This window comes from Rhodnius prolixus, unplaced genomic scaffold, assembly GCF_049639745.1.
Source record: "Rhodnius prolixus isolate KJV_2025 unplaced genomic scaffold, Rpr scaffold_1, whole genome shotgun sequence".
Classification (NCBI taxonomy): domain Eukaryota; kingdom Metazoa; phylum Arthropoda; class Insecta; order Hemiptera; family Reduviidae; genus Rhodnius; species Rhodnius prolixus.
Window position 1 is genome coordinate 61,036,361 of NW_027411581.1, and position 23,094 is coordinate 61,059,454.

At 31.8% G+C, this 23,094-nt stretch overlaps 1 protein-coding gene across 8 annotated transcripts in view; it reads right to left on the reverse strand.

Moving 5' to 3' along the window:
- The window catches only part of LOC141450661 (uncharacterized), a 249,567-nt gene that overhangs the window by 157,913 nt on the left and 68,560 nt on the right, over positions 1–23,094 (reverse strand). Inside the window, exon 1 of one of the 8 annotated variants that reach the window (XM_074121344.1) lies at positions 17,453–17,820. The exons of the other annotated variants lie outside the window; for them this stretch is intronic. Within the exon in view, the coding sequence (XP_073977445.1) occupies positions 17,453–17,522 (70 nt within the window). The 5' untranslated portion in view covers positions 17,523–17,820. Of the gene's footprint in view, positions 1–17,452; positions 17,821–23,094 lie in introns of those variants that run through there. 8 annotated transcript variants of the gene reach the window in all.

Consider the following 23,094-nt stretch of genomic DNA (forward strand, 5'->3'; position numbering starts at 1 on the left):
ACATACTAAAATAAGAATACTTTTATAAGAAAACACATTTACACACACACACACACACACACACACACAATACAGTGAACATATTTAACACATTAAAAGAAGAATGCGTTCAAAATAAAAACAGCGGCTCTTCTTTCTTCTAAACATGTCATAACGGAAACACTATTTCCTCATTCTATATACACTTTTTTTCGCCCGAACATTCTATGTTACAAACCCATGTGTTAAACTCTTCTATACGCTTAACATTTGAATGTTTTTTTAAATTTTTTGTTTGAGAATAATAAATATAATTTGAATTGATTTATATTATGCTGATGTTACAATGTTATTATTAATGCTTGCATGGTTTTAAATTTAATAGCAGTTTTGTATAGTATGTGTATACATACGATGTGTACGTGGCGATATAGTATTGTAATTTAGTCTTGGAAGTTAATTCGTTTTTTAAAAGTTGGAAAATATATACCTTAAGTTTATACTTACATAAATAAATGGATAATCGGGGAATTGGCGTTAATATTTTGTAAATGTTTGGGTTCTCTAGATTAAGTCCATATATAATATTCTATAATTATGGTCCAATAACTCTATTTTTCCTTTTCACAAATCCTTAAACGACATTGCACACAGTATCCTTGTAATGGTTACATTGATACCATTACGTTTAGTTTTCTCTTATACTTCGTTAAGGACTATCCATTCTTCGCGTATGGGAATTACGAAATGCAATTGATTCCTGATTGGTAATTTCATTAAAATAATATAAAAAATTCTTGAAAACTCACTTGATTTCAATAGATTTTTAATACTTTTCCTGAAAGTGCCCTTTACGCCCGGAGCCCTGTTCCGAAGTGTGTTAAGTCTGTGACTATTAACCTATGGGTGCAGAGTAGGTCTCAGGAGTGGTGGCTTGCCACCACTGGGCAGAGACAGGCGAAGGAGTTCATTAAAAGGCTATTCACCGAGACTGTCTGCAGAATTAATCCGTCAAAGCCTCGTGGGGCTATAAGGATGATTGTAGGCCTATTAACTGGCCACTGCAGAAACCACATGCATCGCATGGGCCTGGTAGAAGATAGCCTCTGTAGGTTCTGCCAGGAAGAGGAGGAAACGGCACTGCACGTGTTGTGTCAGTGTGGTCAAACCAAGGCATGTTTGCTTTACCCAAAAGTCGCTCTCCAGCAATAAGAGTCTGTTTAAAAAGACATGTCTGGAGGGTGAACTTTAGAGTGAGGGGAGCCACAATAGATCCAAAGGGATCGCAGTGGCGTAGGCCTTGAGGCCTCCCTAGTCTAATCTATCTAAGTGCCCTTTACGATAAAACGTGTTCCACAGCCCTGAAGTTGACCTAGTCCCTAGGTCGCAAGTTTGGCAAAAGATAAATAAAAATTTGACTGAAATTCGACTAAATATTCGTTCTTCCTTTTGTTACATATATATTTGTTGATCTGCATCTTTTTAGTAAACAAAGTTTCAGTAAAATCGATGAAGCCGTTTTCAAGGAAAACTAAAATTCATAAGTTGATCTGAAATTGTACAAAAAGTATATTTTCAATTAAACCAAATATAAAATTAGAAAACTTGAACAATTTTTTATAAACAGGGGATCAATATCTCAAATTGTTATATGAAACTGAATAATTTTCATTCCCTTTGGTATAAACGATAAAATAAAGAGTAATACAAAATAAAATGTGGAGGTTTCCATTTTTATTTTAGGTTTTAAGAAAAACAAAATTCAGTTATTGAAAGTTATTAGTACTTTTGGTTGAGAATGGAAACAAAATAAATTAATAAAAGTGTTTGTATGGTACTATGGCTTGCATGTTTTATGTGAACTAGAAGTTATTTTTAGTAATGCCACTGTTCATTAGTATAGTGCAATTTACGAATTAATCCGTTGTTTTTTTATTATTATTAAAATGTATTATATAGTACGTACTTTATATAATTGAAGTAATAATTTATAAACTCTGCCGTGGACTGCTGAATTTGAAATTTGCTCCCAATACAAGGCATTATTATTTTTGTGGATATTGCGAGCGGTCAAAATTTTGCAATAGAACACTTCTTTTTACGTTTTGGCAAATTTATTGCCATTTTTAGGATAAAATTGGTTCCTATGTGTTAACTTTTTCTGCTGTTATGATGTGTTTCTTCAGCAGTTAACCATTAAAGAATCCTATTTCTCTGCAGAAGGCTATAAATTTGTTAAAAACCTTTCTTTTTTTGTTTTTGTTTTTCATGACAGCTCCTCAGTATCAACCAGTTAAATTTTAAAAAAACCCCCACAGTGTGCGGAATTAAAATCAAGACAATGACGTGTATGCACGTCGAACGCAAGGCAAAACAACCAAAAGTTTACAATAGTCGTAATAGTCACTGCAAGCACTTTTTCTGCAATTTCTGAGGCTTGAGATTACCAGAGCATTCTGTGCTCTTTCAAAATCTTGCACCGCTTCACGTATGCATTGTTCTAGTTAACTAAGGGACACAAGAGCTTTTACAAGGAAAATGAAATCATACTCGTACTGAGGTCTGAACCACTATCTAAGGTAAAAATGGCATTGCACAAGGGTTGACAGCTTCTATTTGTGAGCGTAATTCCCAATCTCTAATTGGGAGACCAAACATGTACCAACCACTTATCATTTGGCTGACTCCCACCAACCCCCTCCATATAGAATACTTGGCAGTTCTATTGATAAGATATAGGAAACATCCCACCAAATAATATTCTTATTGTATTTTATTAAAATTTCGAGTTTTTATAGTTAATGACAATTTTATATTTTTCACAACGATTATATACACGTCAAACGCGCTTAACTGGTTAAAAAATAATCCTTCGTCAAGATCTTACGGTTAGTTTACCAGAAAAAAACTGTAAATTGTGCTGCTGCAGAGGAATCTAGGAAGAGAAAATCCAAATGCATTCCTACTGGATTTGAACCTGGAATCTCCTCGGGCTAGGACAGTCCAGATTTTTTTTTTTATCTCATAGTGCCATTCTGAATCATCGCAGTCGCTTTAACTGTGGGCTAATAAACTAGTGGTCTTCTACTCCGACTTAAAAAAATTCTGTGAGAATTCCGTCAGAGAAAATCGTTTATGTGTATTATTCATAATGTATATTATGAACGAATGTTATATGTTGTAATTATTAATAATGTTGTTTACACAACATTATTATTCTGAGTAATATTTATTATTTTATGTACTTTTTGGCAATATAAATTAACTTAATTGTTCTTTTTTTTTTATAAATATATTTTGTAACATAAATGGTCAAGATAAACAAATTTCTTTTTAACTGGAAATGGCATGCTTGAGTTCAAAAAGAAAGTCTTAGCGTTATAATTATGCAGAAATTACATGTTTTTTGCCACATCAATTTGCAAATTTAATGCTTCGTTTTGCAGAGAACTATTTAATGTTTTTATTAAATAAAATTAAATATTTGAATTAATTTATTATTTCTTTTGTTTTAGATTACATCACTGTTGTTCGTAGAGGATCTTATAGAAACGCCACAATCTAACCCATTTGGATACACTGGCCTGAGATATACTGTCCTTTCTAGGCTTAACAAGACCTGCTCAGGTATTATTCCCAATAAGAACTAATGTGAAGAAAGATGTTCAGTAAGCCGCAAGCAGCACATCCACATCTTTACTGCCTCTTCCATCCTGGGTTACAACTCCCAATTTAAAGCACATTCTGTTTACAATTAATTGTGTGGTAATTAATCTTTAATTTGCAAACACACTTCGAAATTTACTTCGTTATTGAACGATGGTGTCTTGCAAGTTTGTTTGCTACATTCGTATGGACAGATTCTATTAACTAGAGTAAACCAGCCAAACGTTCATAAGCTTTGAAAAAATTACAAACTGCCTAAAAGTATCTTTAAATCTTCATGTTCATTTCAGTAATTTCATTTTTTCAATTACAGTTGAAACGTGGTACCACAAACTCCTTGATGTACGGTATTCTGTATTGAACAGTTAAATATGTGAATGTTCTTTTTGCTTTCATAATAGGCAATAATGGCCTCTTCTACAAAGGATGCTGTTCTTCTTCAAGTTCTTCTTCTTCTTCTTCTTCTTCGAGAGAGAGAGAGAGAGAACAAAAAACAACAACAACTGTTATGTCCCACGAAACAGTCACTTATCCGTTATCCAGGATACATGATCGTCTTTTGAAGACAGGCGTACTAAAGTGTTGAAAAGACCTTTAAAGCAATTTTTAATGGTTTAAAATTACAGAGAGAAAGGAGGCGTATTTGTCATCTGTTAAAAGATAAAAAAATCCGATAAAAAAAATGTTTTTTTTTTTCTATCTTACTGCGATTTACTGATCTCTATGTGTATTTTAAATTTCTAGTATGCACAACTTTACATCACTTATTCTTATTTAAGAGAACTTAGAAATTTTCTTGTGAAAATTGAATGGGGTTAATTTGGCGTGATCTAATATTTATTCCTACGAAAAGATAAGAGAGAATACTAGCTTGTGTTGTTGAAGATTTTTTTGCTTGGATGTAAATCAATAACAACAAAGACATTTTTAGGAAGATAATCTTGGAATAGTGTTGAATAAAGCTCAGCGAAGTTTAAATAGAGATTATAATAATGGGAGGATGAAGTGGTTTGCTTTGGTAAAATTACAGGAGGTAGAAGGGGAAAAAGGAAGCTACAGAACACAGTATCAGATAATGAAATCTAAAAATATTCACAATAATAAAAATTATGCAAATATTTCGTATTTGTTTGGTAATCTCTTTTGATATTACGCTAATGGTTTATTTTCCTTTTTGTAATATTATCTCACTTATATAACCTAAATATCTGCGTAATATTCCTTTAATTAAAGAACATAATTATCAATCTACTGACCTAGTATTGTCAACATGTGAAAGTGCACTTATAAAGGAAACAGTGCTAACTATCCCGATGTTTTGTTGTACAGGTATACGAGAGCTGCACTCCAGGTGAAATAGGGGAACACTCTTAAAACAATTAAATTCATTTTGTCATTTACCGAGTAGATGGAGTGAGGTGAAGAACTTCAGACACGTTCTGAGATAAATCTGTTAACCAGTCAGTAGATAAAGAGTATGTAGCAAACAATCGTTTTTGAAAACACAAAGAATAAGCGTTAATAATATTTTCCTTCTTAATCGTAGGACTTCTAAAAATATACTGACATTTAAATTCTTGTAAAGTACAATACACTCTTTTAAAAGAATAAGCTTTGGAAATAGCACATTATCAAATCTGATACCTAGAATTAAAGGGTTTAAGTTTCTTTGGGGACCATTAACTGTACATCGGTGGCCTCTGAATTGGATGTAACTTACAGATCTGTCTCACAACGTACTTGGAATTTAATAACTGAGGGAAGATGAGAATGAGAATGAAATGGAAGTAATTCTATGGAAACATCTGAGGCCATTGCGCAGCCGTGTTTATATTCTGAGCACAACCACATTCCAACTGCTATAAAGCTAAATATTAGCCGGCTTTTCCTGAAGAAATTATCCATTTCATGCTTAGCCATGTCTATTACATAGGGATATGCTATATCTTAAAAATAAACGAGATTGTTCTTGCAATGCTGAAATCTACTGCTATTTCAAGAATTTTTATGCTCTAATTTATATTTATTATTAATAATAATATAGATATAAATCATCGAAATATAAAAGAATGTGAAGTTATATGGTTGGTGACATTTAGGTACTTAAGAGTGACTATGGTTGCTTATATGGTTGCTTCCCCCCTCTCATTACTTTGCAGTATCCAAAGTCCCTACGCCATTAACCCTCCACTCCGACAGGTTTAATGGTGTGGCTGTTATTATTGGATGTGATTCTTTTCTGTGATAGCCTCATTTACCATCATGGACGGTTTTTCTTGCGATCTTACAATATAGCTTGAGTATACATTTAGGGTTGTTGTGAAGTGTACACAGAAGGTTAGTGTGAGTGGTATAGTACTAGAATATACAGTCAATGTCGAGGATTTGCGTTCTATCACGTATTCAGATGTGATTGAGCACGTTAAATTGAATCTTTAAACCTTGAATATCTCGAAACTAAATAGATTTCACTTAATACATATTCTTTTTTTTAAAAATCGTTTTAAGATTTCGTTTAAACGACTAACTGCATGAGTTTTAAATAATCCATCAAATTTTTAGTTTTTAACTTTATTAATAATTGTAATCATATGCGCGTACACAAAATCCGTGTTATTGTATGAGTGAAAACCAGAAAGTGTTCACACCTTCACCTTAATTCAGTAAAAAATCGTGAAAAAAAAAAAAAAAAAATGCAATTGTAACTGTACTAACAAATTAAGCTTGGATGACGTAGTGTAAGTATGATGTTTCAAATCAGGTTTCTGTTTACATTGTTCGAATTGAAGGTAATTTGATTGCTGATCAACAAAAGTTGTTTTTATTGACGTGTAAAGATCTTGTTTTTTTTTTTCTTTCTTGCTCCTCATAAGAGGTAGTATTAAGATCGTGTAAAATTTGCAAAGTTGAATTTTCAACGAAGTTTACGTTTTGAGGTTTCGGGAAAATTAAACAGTTTTTAGCGCACAAGTTGAAAGTTTTATATATGTATATATAGTTATGTATATATTTATGTATGTATTTATGTATTAACCCATTAACTGGCAAATTTTTTAAATGTATTTTTTTTTCTCTATCATGTTTAGTTTGAGTCAAAATTGTCATTCATAAGTGAAATTTATAAAATAATGCATTATATAAAAAAAATAAAAGGTTTTTTAAAAAAAGTCCCATTTGGGGATCGTGGCAGATTGGATGTTCAAAACTGAGTACTAGTTGTTACGTCTTATTGAAACATGTATTTATTAGCTCTGTGGATTTAACGGGTTTTCTTATTTGTCAGTAATAGAAAATTTAAAAAAAAAGTAATAGAAAATAGATTTGAAGGATTATCAATGATTGAAATATTTTTCAATATGACGGAAGCACCATAATTTTCAACTTGAAACGCACCGTTTTGTTTGCCTTCGTATTATTCAGCACGAAAACAGTAACCGGTTGCACATGATCCCTTGCTTGAAGCCAAATCGTATTGGTTTCCCTCTTATAAACTGATTCAAAAAGTGATGACCGTAATATCGCACTATCTGTACATCCTTGATCTGATTTGGTGGGATATAACTGACAGTGTCTGGTTTCATAAAAGAGAACTCTACAGAAAAATTACTGGAATGAAGCTTTAATATCTCCGGGACATCCTTTGGCTGGCAATGAACTAATTCATTTTCGTCAATTTCTTCAACATCAGAAACAATATCTAGTAAGTCCGGAGGCTGTTCAACAATATCTATTGTTGAATCAGTATCAGACTCAAAGTCAAACTGCTCTAAAAAGTGAAGGCCCTTTACTGCTTCTTCTAGTTCACTGAATGTATAAAATTATTTGGTTCCCATTTCTATAAATAAATACTAAAAGTATTCTATAACTCGGAAATTTGTTCACCCTATATGCCACGATCCCCATTTGGGGATCACTTTTCAAAATCCATTTTCTCTAATTCTCTAAAATATTTATGGAAGATAATATTGTTTCCTACAACTAGAACCTTTGAATTAACTGTGCTAAAACGCTTAGTTTAGTTATTACAAAAATAATTGATAAAAAACAAACTTGAAAAGTAACATGGCTGCTATGAACGACTAACCTGGAAATTTTCACTTTGTTTTCTTATTGACCAAAAACTAGACAAGAAAATGTAAATGTTTACCATCAATACAGTTTACTACTTACTGCTCTAAATTAATTTGTTATTTGCCGCCAAAAAAACAGTTCTACAAATTTTTAAAAAAATATCCCCAATTGGGGATCGTGGCAGTTAATGGGTTAAAAACGAAAAATTGCATGAACCTCATATTTGGTTTACCGTTTAAGTAAACTATATTTGCACTTAGAATTTTAATTTTGGCAATAAGAGAATATCGTTCAAGTTTTGAGACTGGATTGTTTTTCCCCAGATTGTTATGATTGATTGGCTGATTGTGTTTTATCGATTGTGATTTATCAAAACACTCTCTTATCATTGTTGTATTACATAAACCGCTTGATATATTTATTTATGAGCAGCTTTGTAATTAATGGGAAGATCTTAACAAGTAAGCACTCATTTAAATCTCTTCCTATCAGAAAGCACTGTAGATAAGTTACTTTGCCGTGGGACATAGTCCAAGGTTGTTCTGACAGCTGCCGGCGACGACCCAGACAGATATGAGCGGCCTCGTATATACTGGCCGCAGATAAAACTTTCTAGAACAATGTATACTCACGGCTAACTGTCTGACTACAAGCATATTTGTACAAGTAGGCGAGACATAAAGAGATATACTTGTCACCACAGTAAACCTTATAAACGTTTAAAAAGAAAATTAGAAATTCATGTTTTGGATTAAGTATCTCCCTATTTGCCATTAAAAAAAAAAAAAGTGTGAAGTAATTTTGGAACAAGGAACTATAGAAATTATTCCAGTACACCAAAGCATCTTCAATGGTAAACCATTAACAAGCAGCATCATTTCTTTCTTGTCTTACGTCTATCTGTTTAAGAAAAAGAAGTGTTTTATGTGTAATTGTTTTTCATTATTTCATCAGAGTTCCCTGTAATTCTGAAAAATTAATTTCTTCAACGTTAGGACCTGTTCTAAATATGAGAAAATCAGCAAAAGAACAAATTGCAACATGTTAGAAAAGGATCTTCCGAACATTATATAACTATTTCATAAATTTATTTCTAATGAAATTACTTTCGTTCAAGATAACAGAATGGTAATGTTCATGTAAAAGTTCTCTATAGAATAATGCACGAAAGTTGAGAAGAAAATAATGTAATTGAAAATATTGATTTTAATGTAAAAGTGGAAAACTGGCGTGACTAATATTTGTCTTGGGGTAATATCCGGAATGATTTGAGTAAATAGCAGCATACAAGTTCTTCCTTTTCTCTCCGAGGAAGATTTTATGTCTACTAAATACTGTAAGGTTTTATGTCAACAAAACTGACAGGATTAAAGGTAAACTGTACAAGGGACGGTTGGTGGGAGAGTTAGATGAGGGTTAAGGGGGCTGATTTAAAACTGGCAACAGTAATCTTTTAATTTATATCAGTTAACAGTTGGTAATTCAAATATTTTTATTCCTAGAAATCTTATTTTCTTATCTTATTATTAATGTTTTATACATATATTACCAATTAAAACTTGGTTTACTTTTTTGTTTCAACTATTGTCTGTTGCAAACTTATTTTGAAATGTGATTAAATGTTTAAAAAGTTTAAATTTCGTTTTATTTTTAGTAGGAGATAAATTGGAGTGGATAATTAGTCCTAATTTGGAATTTCCATCCAACGATATGCTGCTGAGTGTATCAGTGTACAATGGACCCTCTGATCATCCGCCATAAGGCTGAAGAAGAGTTTTTTTCCAAGATCAGAACATCAACATTCTTAAGTTTGATGGTAGATAGCAATAAATGTTTCTTTATATCACAATAGCAAATAAATGACTCATTTATTATTTTAGGTTGTGATAAAATTAGAGTTGCGATAAACTTCATTTATCTTTTAATAATTTGTTTATTATACCGTGAATTATTATATTTAGATTCAATTCTCGGGGTAAACTTTTAAATTAACTCCAGAAATTACGCAATTCACTGCTGCCACAAATTATTGAAACACTCAGCTAACGAGTGATCTTATCGTAGAACCATTCCCCTTGCAAACTTTTTAAATCGTTAGCTAACAATCGGCCATGAAAATTTGATTTTTCACAGAAAATATGAGGAATTTACCAGGGAATAGTAAAGTTCCGTAAAATAGAAAATAGAAAAGTAAAGGGAAGCATAAAACTTGATATCCTTCCTTGCAATTGCTAAAACGAGGGGTTCTGATTCGAACGTTTGATCTACATCCTCTTTTTAGTCATGTTACTTGATCGTAACATTGCGGTTTTTTAAAAAAAATATCTATTGTGAAAATAGCTTCAACTATTTTCCTTCAACTTTTCTTATTAACCATTCCAATTCGGTAATCTGGTTATACAAAACATTCAATCAAATCATTTGTGATTTACTTTGTCTATCAAAATTGTAATACAGAGAAATTCTTTCGGTTGGTGCGCAATGTGTCCGTAAATATTAAAGCACATCAAAGGATTGCAAGTCCGTTGTTCTTGATGTTAAAAGTCTATCTGCGCATCTTAAAAACCCCATCTACACTAAGATGCAATCGACACTATTATTGCATGTAAAAGGCCAAACAGATAGTTAAAAATGATAGGCCTTCAAATGGAAAACTAATTGTAAGTTTTTTGAAATTGCACAATTCAATATTTTACATGACTATTCATAGTTTCAATAACTGATGTTCATTCTGATTTAGAATTAATAGTCCTATTTCTACCTAACCTTTACAGTAAAAATATAAATTAAGAATCATAAGGAATGATTATTCTAAGACGTTGTTTGAAAGCGTAATAGATAGAATTAAAATTTAATTTAAGAGTTGCAGACTGATTTCATTTTGGTGTCGTGGGAAGTCCCCCGCCTCTCTTGCACATTCTACGTTATATGTATGGCATGCAATTAATCGTTCTAATTATTTTAAAATTATACGAATCAAATTTTGTTCATCATGTAAAGAATTTTCAATGAAATATAACGTGCTATTTTTTTAAATAAATAATTATTTTATTGTTTTAGCAATTCGTTTCTGTTGGCGGCGAAGGCGAGTGAGAATGGCGATATGTTGTAACAGATGTCCACCCGCTGTAGACAGCATACTTCAGCCTTCCTAGGCCATTGCGCTAAAGGTAACAAAAAAAAAAAATTGTCTTTCTAAACGTTGACTAGAATTCTAAAATAATTAAAGAAAATTTTTCAGTTTACCCGAATAAGATAATGGTGCCCTTATCTTTTAAAGGAGTTTGTAGTAAGAGAAAATTTGGATGCTTATCCTACCATAGCTTTCTCTTGATTCTCATCTCCTTTTATGAAGTTAAAAAAATATGTTTTGAATGTGTTTTCTGTTCATTGCAGAAAATTCTCTCATAATATTATATTCTAATTTGCCAATACCATTTGAATATTGCCTAGTAACAAGTCAAAAATGCTTCAATTCGACTTGCGTAACATATTTCGTGAGCATTTTCAGACCATTGTCAATAGCTGTAGTTGTATAGTCAAATTACTAAAATTAACTTAAGTATTGGAAAACACGAACGTGATCAGCATTTCTGGTATTGTCCAATGAAAGTGAATGAAGTAGCTCCAGTTGAGCAGCTGGAGTAAGCTGTAAAATGATCACTGGGTTAGATTACTTTTACCTTTCATATAACTTTTTTTCTTCCTCTTTGACTACTTTTTATGTAATTCTCTAGTTATTGTAACTTATAGTAATTCCTACTGTTGCACAATTTTGTTGTTGTAGTATAAATTATGTGGTAGTTTAGCGACGTAATTAAAAGATGTTGTAATCCTTCTGCTTTCGATTTTCTTTCTTATAAATAAAAAAAAAGAATTTTAGATTGCTTGGCTACATGATGAAAAGAATAGGTTTTCTAAATCTATATAAAATGTTGAAGATGATGATATAAATGTACACATATCGTCGATGAACTGCGCCTTTAATACTCACTCAGCGAATTTAATCGAAATAAATTTGCCAGGCTTAAACGATTACAACTTCCAGCTACTGATCTATCTCCCAACCTCATGGTTATAAGTGGTTTTGAATTATCTTCATTAAACTCTGAATACACTACATTTTCGCTTGACTCAACGAAGGCAACAATGACTTTTCGAGGAGTCTGTGCTGTTTTTTCTTGACCTTAGGTCTCTAGAATGCCAGCTTTTCTTGCAGTATAGGAACAGTTTAATATTTCGATTCGTTTAATTTGAGGCACTGTATAGTTTATTAGGTTCTGTGCGAATAAGCTCATCTACTTCTTCAAAAAAGCCTTCAAAGACAACCAACCATTTAAGTAAAACTAAATTTTCTTCCTCCAGCAATTATTCAAATTTCCTTCTAACCTCGTATCATCTTTTGGAGTTCCATAAGTTCTTTATTAATGACCCATCAACGGCTGCTGGTATGTCTGTAATGGCGGGCTAGAAACATAGTATGGTCGTTTGTCTTATGTTTTAATTTATTAAGTGCATGTTTGCAGTTAAGCTAGTTGTGATTTTTTTTTTAACTGCGTCCCATACCATGATGTGATAGGTTTTTAGTATTGTCTTATAAATAGAGCATTGAAGTTATTGCGAAATTTTAAGGTTGTTTTCAGTCTTCCAATTTGGCGTATCAGATTTAAGCTTTTGTTTTGAAGATAGCCTTCACAAATTAGCGTTAATCTCAGGTTAACCGATGTCAGGCCTAAATAAACGGGCCGTATTGGATTAGAAAGCAGTTCGCTATTATAGTAGCATTGCCTAATAAAGTAGAGAAGAGACAAATTTTAGATCATAGTAATTAAACAGATGTATGATGACGTTGAGAAGTAAGACAAAGTTTTCGTTCTTCTCCAACGGCTTCTCCAAGAGACAAAATTTTTTCTCATGACCAAACCACAAGAACGATACTATTGCTGTTAAAAATGTACAAAATTGATATCTAATCATCCAAAAAAAAAAAGAGTTTATTACGTCCATTTAAATATTTGTATGTCACCTAAAATAAATAACAATAATGTCTTCTAAAAATTTCGTTTATATTTTGTTTATAAATTTCTCAGAACACTAATATTTATTTGTACATTAAGAAAGCGTTGAGAAGTATAAAAACAAATAAACAAACATTAAAACGTTCTAATTAGTGGCATATATCTAAAGGTACTACTTGTAAAAATTATTTGGTAAAACAGAATTTTATTAATCAATCACACTTGCATGTGTACGAATGATAAGGTGAAAACACACAAGTTATACAGATGGTCTAAGCCAATATTTGTACATAACTTTATTCGTTTAGAGAGTTATAAATTGCCTTATAACTTTCGATTATGCTATTCTTTTTTTTTTTTTAAATAATAACTGCTTTTAATGCTCATTTATTACCATAAAATAATTTTACTTTTGTAAACAACAACGAATCCATCTTTAATTGTCCGAGAAAATGAAATAAAAAAGATATTAACTCATAAAATTTTATTTTAATTGAAAAATGTATTGCGAATTAAATTTTTATTGTTTTTGAATTCTAGACCATTCAGGGTCAGAGTCGTAGTGTTCTTATTGAACCAGACAATCAACAAAGTGTAGGTCTAATATTATTTTTTACAAATTTAAAAATTTTGGGTAAAAGGTAGAAAGAAATCAAGTAAATCAGCCAAGATCTTTTGTACCGTTTTGTGGAATTGTTCAAGTAGACAATTGAAAATTGATTGCACATTGTACATATGAAATACAATATAATAGTCCTCTAGGTAAACAGCCGGTTTTATAGACAGTGTTCAGAAGATAGGACCAGGAAACAGGTGTAATTCAACTTTTCGCCTTTGATGATTTTTACCATTCAATTCGTCAATTGCATTCATTCTTTGCTTATTTAAAAATGTTAATTGTACATAATGAAAAAACCAAAAAAAATTCTTCAGTAATTTGTAACTTTTGTTAATCAGAATGCGTCATTCTTTAATCTATACAGGAAATCAAAAGTACATTTAATAAAAATTGCCTTTTCAATTCGCGCATTTCATGAATACCAACTAACTATTGTAATGTAACTGTGTAATACTACTCTGACGGAAGTAGTTACTCTCTACAAAAAAAAAAAAAAATCAACAGGTTTTAAAAAGCACAATTTGTACCTTTTTCTAGTTTTTAATTCTATTAAAAGTAAATCTATATTTATTTGTGGCAAAAACTGAGAAACTAAAAACCAGCTGGTAAAAGGTGCTTCATCAGGTTGTTTGATTCTAAGTACACAATATGATTTTAAACGACAAAATAAGACGTCCGGAAGTACACTTTATTGAATAAATTTTTTTCAACTCCAACGATTTTATTGAAACTGATATTCACACTTACGAAACTCTTTATGCTAATCACGCTCTAATTATTAATATAGCTTAGCTCCGAATGAAAATCTATTTTTTTTTATTCCTTTCCCCTCTGAAAGGGGCGGGGTTTCTGTGTTACTACCCCTACAGTGCTTTTATTCTCATGCTTAAGAATATGTTTGCCAAATTAGGTCTAAATCAGTGAATGGTACGGTAGCTTTTATGAAATATACACACTGAACATAGACTTCGGTAGAGTACGAGGGTCGTTTGAAAAGTCCGTGCAAAGTCAGAGAGATAGCACCACTGGCGCGTATCGAGGTTATGTTTAGTTAGTAGCATCTCTTGGAAGAACACACACCAAGTTTCAGCCAGATCGGTCTATTTCTTTTTGTTTGGCATTCGTTTGAATCGAGGAAGTCGAGTGATTTTCAAAAAATGGACGAAAAATAATTTCGTGTGTTGATTAAACACTACTTTATGAAAGGCAAAACGCCTCAGGAGACTAAAGAGAAGCTTGATAAACATTATGGTGACTCTGCACCTTCGATTAGAACAGTTTATAAGTGGTTTCAAAATTTTCGGAGTGGCCATATGGGCACAAGTGACGCTGAACGTTCTGGACGCCCCGTTGAGGTTACTACTCAAGAAATCATTGATAAAATCCATGATATAGTGATGGATGACAGAAGAGTGAAGGTGCGTGAGATTGCTAGTGCTGTGGGCATCTCGAATGAACGGGTACATAATATTTTGCATCAACATTTGGACATGACAAAGCTATCCGCAAGATGGGTGCCGCGATTGCTCACGCTTGACCAAAAACCAAATCGTGTGAAGTGTTGCAAGGACGGTTCGCAGCTGTTCCAGAAGAATCCGCAGGACTTTAAGCGTCGTTTCGTCACTGTGGATGAAACATGGATACATCACTACACTCCTGAGACCAAAGAACAATCTAAACAATGGGTTACCAAGGGGGAATCTGCGCCCAAAAAAGGCGAAGACCGTTCCTTCGGCCGGAAAGATTATGGCGACTGTCTTTTGGGATTCGCAAGGAATAATCCTCATCGACTATCTGGAAAAGGGTAAAACTATTACAGGTGCATATTATTCATCGTTATTGGACCGTTTGAAAACCGAGCTGCAAGAAAAACACCCACGATTGGCCCACAAAAAAGTCCTTTTCCATCACGACAAAGCACCAGTTCACACCTCAGCAGTTGTGGTCGCAAAATTAATGGAAATAGGGTTCCAACTCGTTTCACATCCCCCCTATTCACCAGACTTGGCTACCTCGGACTACTATTTGTTCCCCAATATTAAGAAATGGCTGGCGGGAAAAAGATTTTATTCAAACGAGGAGGTGATTGCAGAAACGAATGGCTATTTTTCAGACTTGAACAAATCCTATTATTCGGAAGGGATCAACAAACTAGAGCAGCGTTGGACGAAGTGTATAAGCCTAAAAGGAGACTATGTTGAAAAATAAAAAAGGTTTACCCCAAAAAATTAAGTAGTTTTTATTTTTGCACGGACTTTTCAAACGACCCTCGTACATGTAATGAATTTTAAATTTCTTTTCTTACAAATTAGATTAAAATCCAAGTGAAGTCACACTTGAATAAAAGAAAAAAAACAACCTACTTTTGCTTTCTTACATAATAAATTCAAGAAAGTGATATAAATATGAAATGTTTTTATAATTTAATATTATTTTACTTGAGAGTAAGTTAATTGACAGGGAAAAGTGTATTGTTTAGTTCTAATTAAAATATAATTTATTGTTTTGTTATATAAACTAATAATAATATTGGTGTTGACGAAACCTAGAATGAAGTATTTAGTAAATGTGTGAAGCGAAAGCTATTACATGGTTGGACGGGTTTTCAAGCGTGAAAAACAGAAACAAAACTTGGATTTTCGGTCATGTTATATTAGTAGATAACATTTATTAATAATTTTTTTCATTTTTATAAGATGTATAATCAGTTATTTGACCTCTTATCAGTCTTTCCATTGACTTTTTTACGGTCAGAACATTTTTTTTTTTTTTTATGGAGCTTGGAATCCCAATTTTTAAAGTATCTTACAAAGTATAGCACATTTCACTCTACAATGAGTACATTTGCTCTTTTATTACTGAATTGAAGCAGATTGAATTTAGTGACTTTCTGAGGGAGGAGATCCTAAAAAAAATCGAAATTTGCTGAAGAGATGTTACTGGGACATTAATGTATTTATTAAATAGTTCAACAATTTTTTTGTTATTTTACAAAATACCTAATTTTTTTAATATTACAGTATATAGAGTAAAAATATGTGCAAAATTTTCTCAATCGGTCTGTTGTAGACTAGTTTTCTTCAGTTAGTTGTCTCTAATTTTATTGAAAACAGGGTTTACGATTTTTTCTTTAAAATGAAATATTAAGTTTCCAGAACAAATATATTGTAAAGAATTTATTGGAATGCTGCAACATTGTTGGGGCTTTACTGTGAATTGTCTAATTAATGTAATTGAAAATGTCTACCTTCTAATACGGTGTGAAATAATTTTCGAACATCTAAGACAAAAATTAAATATAAAATTTAAAATTTTAATTAGGAACATGAGAATTGCAGTAAGAGGGAGTTGTCTTACTTAGAAGTTTAAAAAAAAAAAAAAATCTTTTCTGTTTTTTGCCTTCGATTGTCTTTAAACATGTCTTTTATTCTAAATATTTTAAACTTTATTTCTCTCTAGAAAACCATAAACTCAATTATTCTCATCATCTTTTTGTGAAAATAAAAAGCATGTGGTTGAGATGTGTATTATTATTATATAAGATGGTTTTGTGCAATTCTTTAGACTTAACTCTTTTTATATTTATTTATAAAATTAATTAGTTACCTCTTGATTTCAGTTTTCATGGAAGAGTTGAGAAATCTATTAAGAGTGCTGACAGATCTGAAGGAGCCTTGATTATGAAAAGAGCATTGAATAGTTTGAAAAGCAGGTATTGAATAGTGCTTTAATTTTGAACTTGAGAATCATTAATTCGTTTCTAACAGTGGCTCATTGATTAAACGTAATACTCAGTTTACTTGCAGGCAACACTGTCAACTCATTTCTTAGGTTCATTAGAATCTTAATAACTATAAAAAAGAATAAGAGCTGAGACAATATAAGATCATTTATGGTTGTCTTAGCAAATATCAGTTAAATTATTAGTAGATTTTTTTTTTTTAAAAAAAAGCAAGAGCTTGGGGTCTTGTTCAAGCAATGGGAGTGCGTGTGCATTTTCTTTCATTTTCCATAAGTGCTATGAAAAGATTTTAGTAAATATACTGTTTTCATTAAAAATACTGGACTATTACAATAATGTAAATGAAATTCTACGAACCTGATATTTTTCTGTATCTACCATTGCAGTCTTGATCTATGGCTAAAGATATCCTTAATTTTTTCCTCATAATGAAATTAAAATTAATTTCTCTCGAAACACTTAAAATAATAATAACACAGAAACACTTTCACACGATATGATAGCTTATTTGTGTAAACACACGAGTGTTACAATTCGTGCGCTATCACTCACTTAACTGGAAACACTGACTCAAACTCTTTTCACATACGTATTGCCGAATATACGTATTTACCAGCATACAACGGAATACTGTTGTTGTTTGGCTAGCGATGATTGCCTACTGTGTGTTGTTCCCGCGAGGAGTATACTATTCTCTCGTATCCTACACCCACCACTTCCTATTATTCTCTTACAGCTCTCCCAGGTTGAGTACCATAAGTTCTACTCGTCTGATTACTGTATACACTCAATATACTTCCCATCCTCACTCCGTTCGAATGTCTGTCCCTCTTTCTCACGCCCTCACTATCTCTTTCCCTCTCTACTCCCCGCTGTCACTTCCCCACTAGAGCTGACAAGCTCTGTTTCCTGTGTTGCCACCTCCTGACTTCTATGTATTATCTGAATTCTGTTGTTGTTCAATTCTGTCCTGGTAATGTCCAATAGCCGCATAATAAATATAAGTGTATCATATTATATCAGTCTTAATAGGATTGTATCCTGATGGTACTGAACCTATCATGAACTATGAGCCATACACATTCTAATAAGTACTTCCTGTTTTAGTTGATTAAATTTATGATCTGAGTGTTTTATGTTAGATGTAAGTCCAAATCAGTTCTCTTATGACAAACTAAACCGAAATATTGGTTAGTTAATGAAAGAATAAAATCTGAAAAGTGTTAGAACTGTTGCAGTAATTTATCCAGCTTTACAGTCATTTGGAGAATTGTTGAAAAATTCACAATTACTCGTACTTTATGGGCATTGAAGGATCTGTGTCTGCCTTAGCCTACTCTTGTGGACATTCACCGTCTCTCATATCCAATGAAGATTCTGCTCCACATCCTGGAGCTACACCACTACAATCAAGGCCTGTCCTGTAGTCTCCAAATCAATCAAACCGTTTACTGACGCTACATCGTTTTATTTAAAGATTTTAAGCTCTAGGTGTTACAAAAATCTTTCTTAAAACTTTTTTTTTACCTACTTATATTTCTAATTAAGTCCAGTTTGGCTCACACATGCGGGTCAGAAGTTTTTTCGACTGCTTGTACATTACTTTTGTCACCGCCGGAAATCAGATTTTTTTCTTTGCAGAATTTTTTTAAGCTGTGATCTTCTCACTAATATCCCCACAACCCTTATATATAGTTCGAGGTTAAAATTTTGAATTTTGTAACCTTCAAGAGACTACGTTCTCGTGTGGAGGGATAGCCTTTTTTCTTTCACTTATCATAAACTTAAGAGTTTTTTCTTAGTCCATCTTCAAATCCAAATTCCTTTAAACAGAAACTGAACTTTATAAAGGACTAACTTTAACTCAGTTTGGTATCTTGCCAATATTGTTCTGAAGTACAGATTGCCATTATGGTTCAGTTGCAATGTCCTATTACTATTTTTAGAATCAAGTTAAATAATATCGGTGTCTACGATTTTTCTTGTCTACGGCCAGAGTTTTTTTTTTTTTTTTAATTTTTATTCCTTCTTGTTATTGATAGTATTTATAACATTTATTATTGATAGTTATTGATAGCATCATGTTGGTTCTTATTGCTAACTATCTTATGTCTTTGACGTATAATGTTCTAATAGCTTGATGTATGATAAAATCTTTCGATTTCCAGGAAAATGAACATGAAATGCAAAGAAAGCATCAACAAAAAGAAGGCAGAAACTGAAAATACTTCTTTGAGCCTCCATGGAGTAAACTAGATCTTTCAACTGTATCTTAAAAAGCAAAAAGTTGATGTAGATATTTATATAAATTCTTGCTGGACATTTTGGACGTTCACTTTCGAAGTAGTTTTTGATCAATGAAGAATTTCTTCTCATAACTTCTCCGTAAGACTTCATTACTTGCAAGATACACGACTGTAGGTAAGGCACATTCTTATATTATGTTCTGATAGTTTATTCTCTCTTCGTTGAGGAATTTCTGAAGATTTCTTGATTTTCCTGATTTAAGTTTTGCTCTATAATATCGTTCAAGTTTACTGCTCATTTACTCTTTCTATATAACATTTAAAATCGAATGATTGGTCGAAAGAAAGACTGTTAGCGGAAAGGTACAGATATTAAAATCGAGTTTAACCATTCCATCATATTGTTATTTTTACCTAACGTAATAAACAGAGGTTATATAACGAAATAAATTCTAGTCTATTTAATCTGAAGAAAGTTTTCCACTATAACTAATTGTAAATTAGATGCGATGATTTTTATTAATTTACTAAGAAAGACAGAACTAGGTGATGAAGAAAAAGAAAGTAGGAAAAGTTGTTAGTGTTTAATGTTTTGACCTTGAACAGCTGGACCATCATCTCAATCTATTCTTCAATGATGCTCTCAGCCATATTATAGCTTTCACTTTGAACTATGCATTTATTTTCTAAGTATTACAAAACTTATCGCGTTACGTACACACTTGTATGTATAACATTCTATAGTGCTGCATCTTAATTCTCAAATTATATTTTTTGAAATGTTTATCTTTAAACGCAATTAGGAGTTTTCCAGTCGTCAGAAACTTGAGGTCCTATATCAAACTAATTAGCAAGACTATTATTCGTTATACACTTAATTAGTGATACAGATAAAACAGGAACAAATTGGCGGAAGATACTGCAGCTTTTTATGTTATTCCTATCTTTTAGTAGAAACAAAATAATATGGTATTTTACTCTATTGCTTCAACCTTTATTAGGTGTGTAATAATTTATATCTGTATTAAAAAGCTTGGAATACACTTATGTATATCTTCTGGTTTTTCTTAAACTTTGGTTTCGCTAAGTGTTAAACTCGAATCTGTTGTATCTGTTTAGTTTTTCGCCGCAGTATTTTGATTTTGGCATGTATTTGGTGGATTGTTAGTGTGAAATAAATAAAATTTAATTATTTTTGTGAATTTTCCATGACAATAAATCTCGCGTTCCCATTGCATTTATCAAGGACGGCCATTATTACAGTGACTTTGTGGCGTTCCATTTCCCACGTCCTTTATTATGTATTTCTTTTTTTTTTTATTATTTACTGTTAATAATTATACATACACTCGTTGGAAATACATACAATATATTTATCCTAAGATGAGTATCTAGTGTTTTAACATTTTTAGTGAAACATTTTATCCTGGTTCTTGTTAAATGGTTGCACTATTACTAACTAGATTATTTATTTATTTTCAGGAAAATGAAGTCTATAAACTACTTTGTTCTAGGCCTAAATTTTTTTAAAATTCATATACTTGTCCAGGGACTAAAATTTGTGTGCCTTTATTCGAACATAAAAGAATCTAGTAGGTATCTAATACATAAATGTAGGCGTCGGTTATATTGATTGTGTTCTGTGTGAGTGAGTTTTGGAGATAAGCTCAAGTTTACCATTAAGCTCAAAAAGTTGCAATCATCTATGTTGTCCTTTTGTGTATAATGGAACGTTTTAGGTGTCATTGTTAATATTGTTCATGCTTTTGTTTTGGCGAGAGGTAAATAAGCCAACAGGTTAATTCAATATGTTAGTAAAATTCCAAATTTGAAAAAATTTGATCGCCCGCAAAGGAAACTTTACTTAAAATTTGGTTTTCTAGGCTAGTTCTGGTATTGTAAAAATTATTCCAAATTCACCATTGCAAATTTCTATGTTTTTTGTGTTGTTTCAAGAAATTATCTATCGATCATTAATTATTTTTATTAACTGAGAACTTAAGACGCCAGTTTTCAAGAAAATTTAAATATTTAAAAAAATCTCCATTTATCGTTTGCTTGTGTGATGTAAAAGTTAAATTCTAGCTATGATTTTCTAACATTATGTTGCTATAGGAAGAGTGAATAATTTTTTAAGAGGAAGTTTAAAATCGCAGTTTAATAATAACCACATTACAATTACAAAAACAAAAAAATCTTATTAGTATAATTAGAAATAGAATTTCTTTAGTACCGGAAACGATATTTACAGCAAAACAAATACCTACAAGTTTTGAATTACTATGGTTTCTTGTTTTCGAGATTCTGTTCATACACATTCACTATTCACACAGATTTTATTATTGTTCTGTGTGTGCTCAGGTGATCGTGTATTTTCGGAGAAAAATTCTTATAGGAGTAAGAGAAAGTAAAAAAAGATGAGATTGTTTAAAGGCTGAAATTTATGAGGAGGAACATGTGCTGTAGTGTAATGGAATTAGTTTAGGAGTGGAGAGGTCAAGAGGTGTAGAGGTCAGGGTGAAGTTTATTAGACTCATTTGTTACGAGTTAGTGATGGAAGGTCAGCAACTGTAGGTGGACATCAATCAACGGGATCTTATAGCGCACTACACAATGCAGTTCAAAAGAAAACTATCTCTTGGAGCATTTTCTTTTGAAATATCAGTGACTAAAATTTAAAAAAACCTGTTTCGAAACTACAAGAGTGGGTTAATAGTAAGAACTATGTTATGGTAGAATGCACAATTTCATAGTAATATCCACTTTTATTGTCACGATTAGTGATGTGAGTTCCACTTGCCATCAACAGAGCGTGTATATTAATTTTATACTCACTTTACATTAACACCCATTAAAAATTTATCTAAACACTCTTAGAATATTTAATTTTTAATATTATAAATACTGGCTTTAGTGGAAAGAAAAAAAAATTCCCTAGAAAACCAAATTTTAAGTAAAGTTTCCTTTGGGGGCGACCAAATTTTTTCAAATTTGGAATTTTACTAACATATTTGTGAATTAACCTGTGGGCTTGTTTACCTCTCCACAGACCAACAGCACGAACAATATTAACAATGACACCCCAAACAGGTTCCATTATACACAAAGGGACTACATAGATGATTTATGTTTTGCAACTATTTGTGCTAAATGATATATTCGAGCTCATCTCCACAATTCACTCGCACAGAACGCTATCAATATAACCGACGCCTACATTTATATTTTAGATATCCATTAGATTTGTCTTTTAGGTTGCAGTGGGTTTGGCCTGAAAGTAATTTTATATTTATAAAAAACAAAAAATTGTTGGGAATTAAAAATATGAATGTCCATCGTACCATTTATTATGTATAAAAGAAGTCTAATTTACTCTAGAATGATATCTTTTTGGCTTTATATTATGAACTTTTACTTTTAATTGGAACTCTGTGATATCCAATAGTTACTGTTGATCTTTCGTATGTAATATAATCTTGCGTTCTTACTTATTGATTTTCTTGCTTTTTCTCCTTGTGTGGAGTACGCCGCCTTTAAAAAGCAGGTCAACCATTAGATTTTATTTTTTCTTTTAATTACTTAATTCAAAATAGTGGGCATTGTCTGAAAAAGATAAATTAAGAAAAAGAAAGGTCTTTTTTTTCGTGGTACCAAACAGTGGCAGTCTTTTCTTGGAGGTGAAAAAATAAAATAAACCTTTGGGCATTTCTAAAAAAAAAAAACATGGTCAGCCGCAATATTGACTAATGTTTA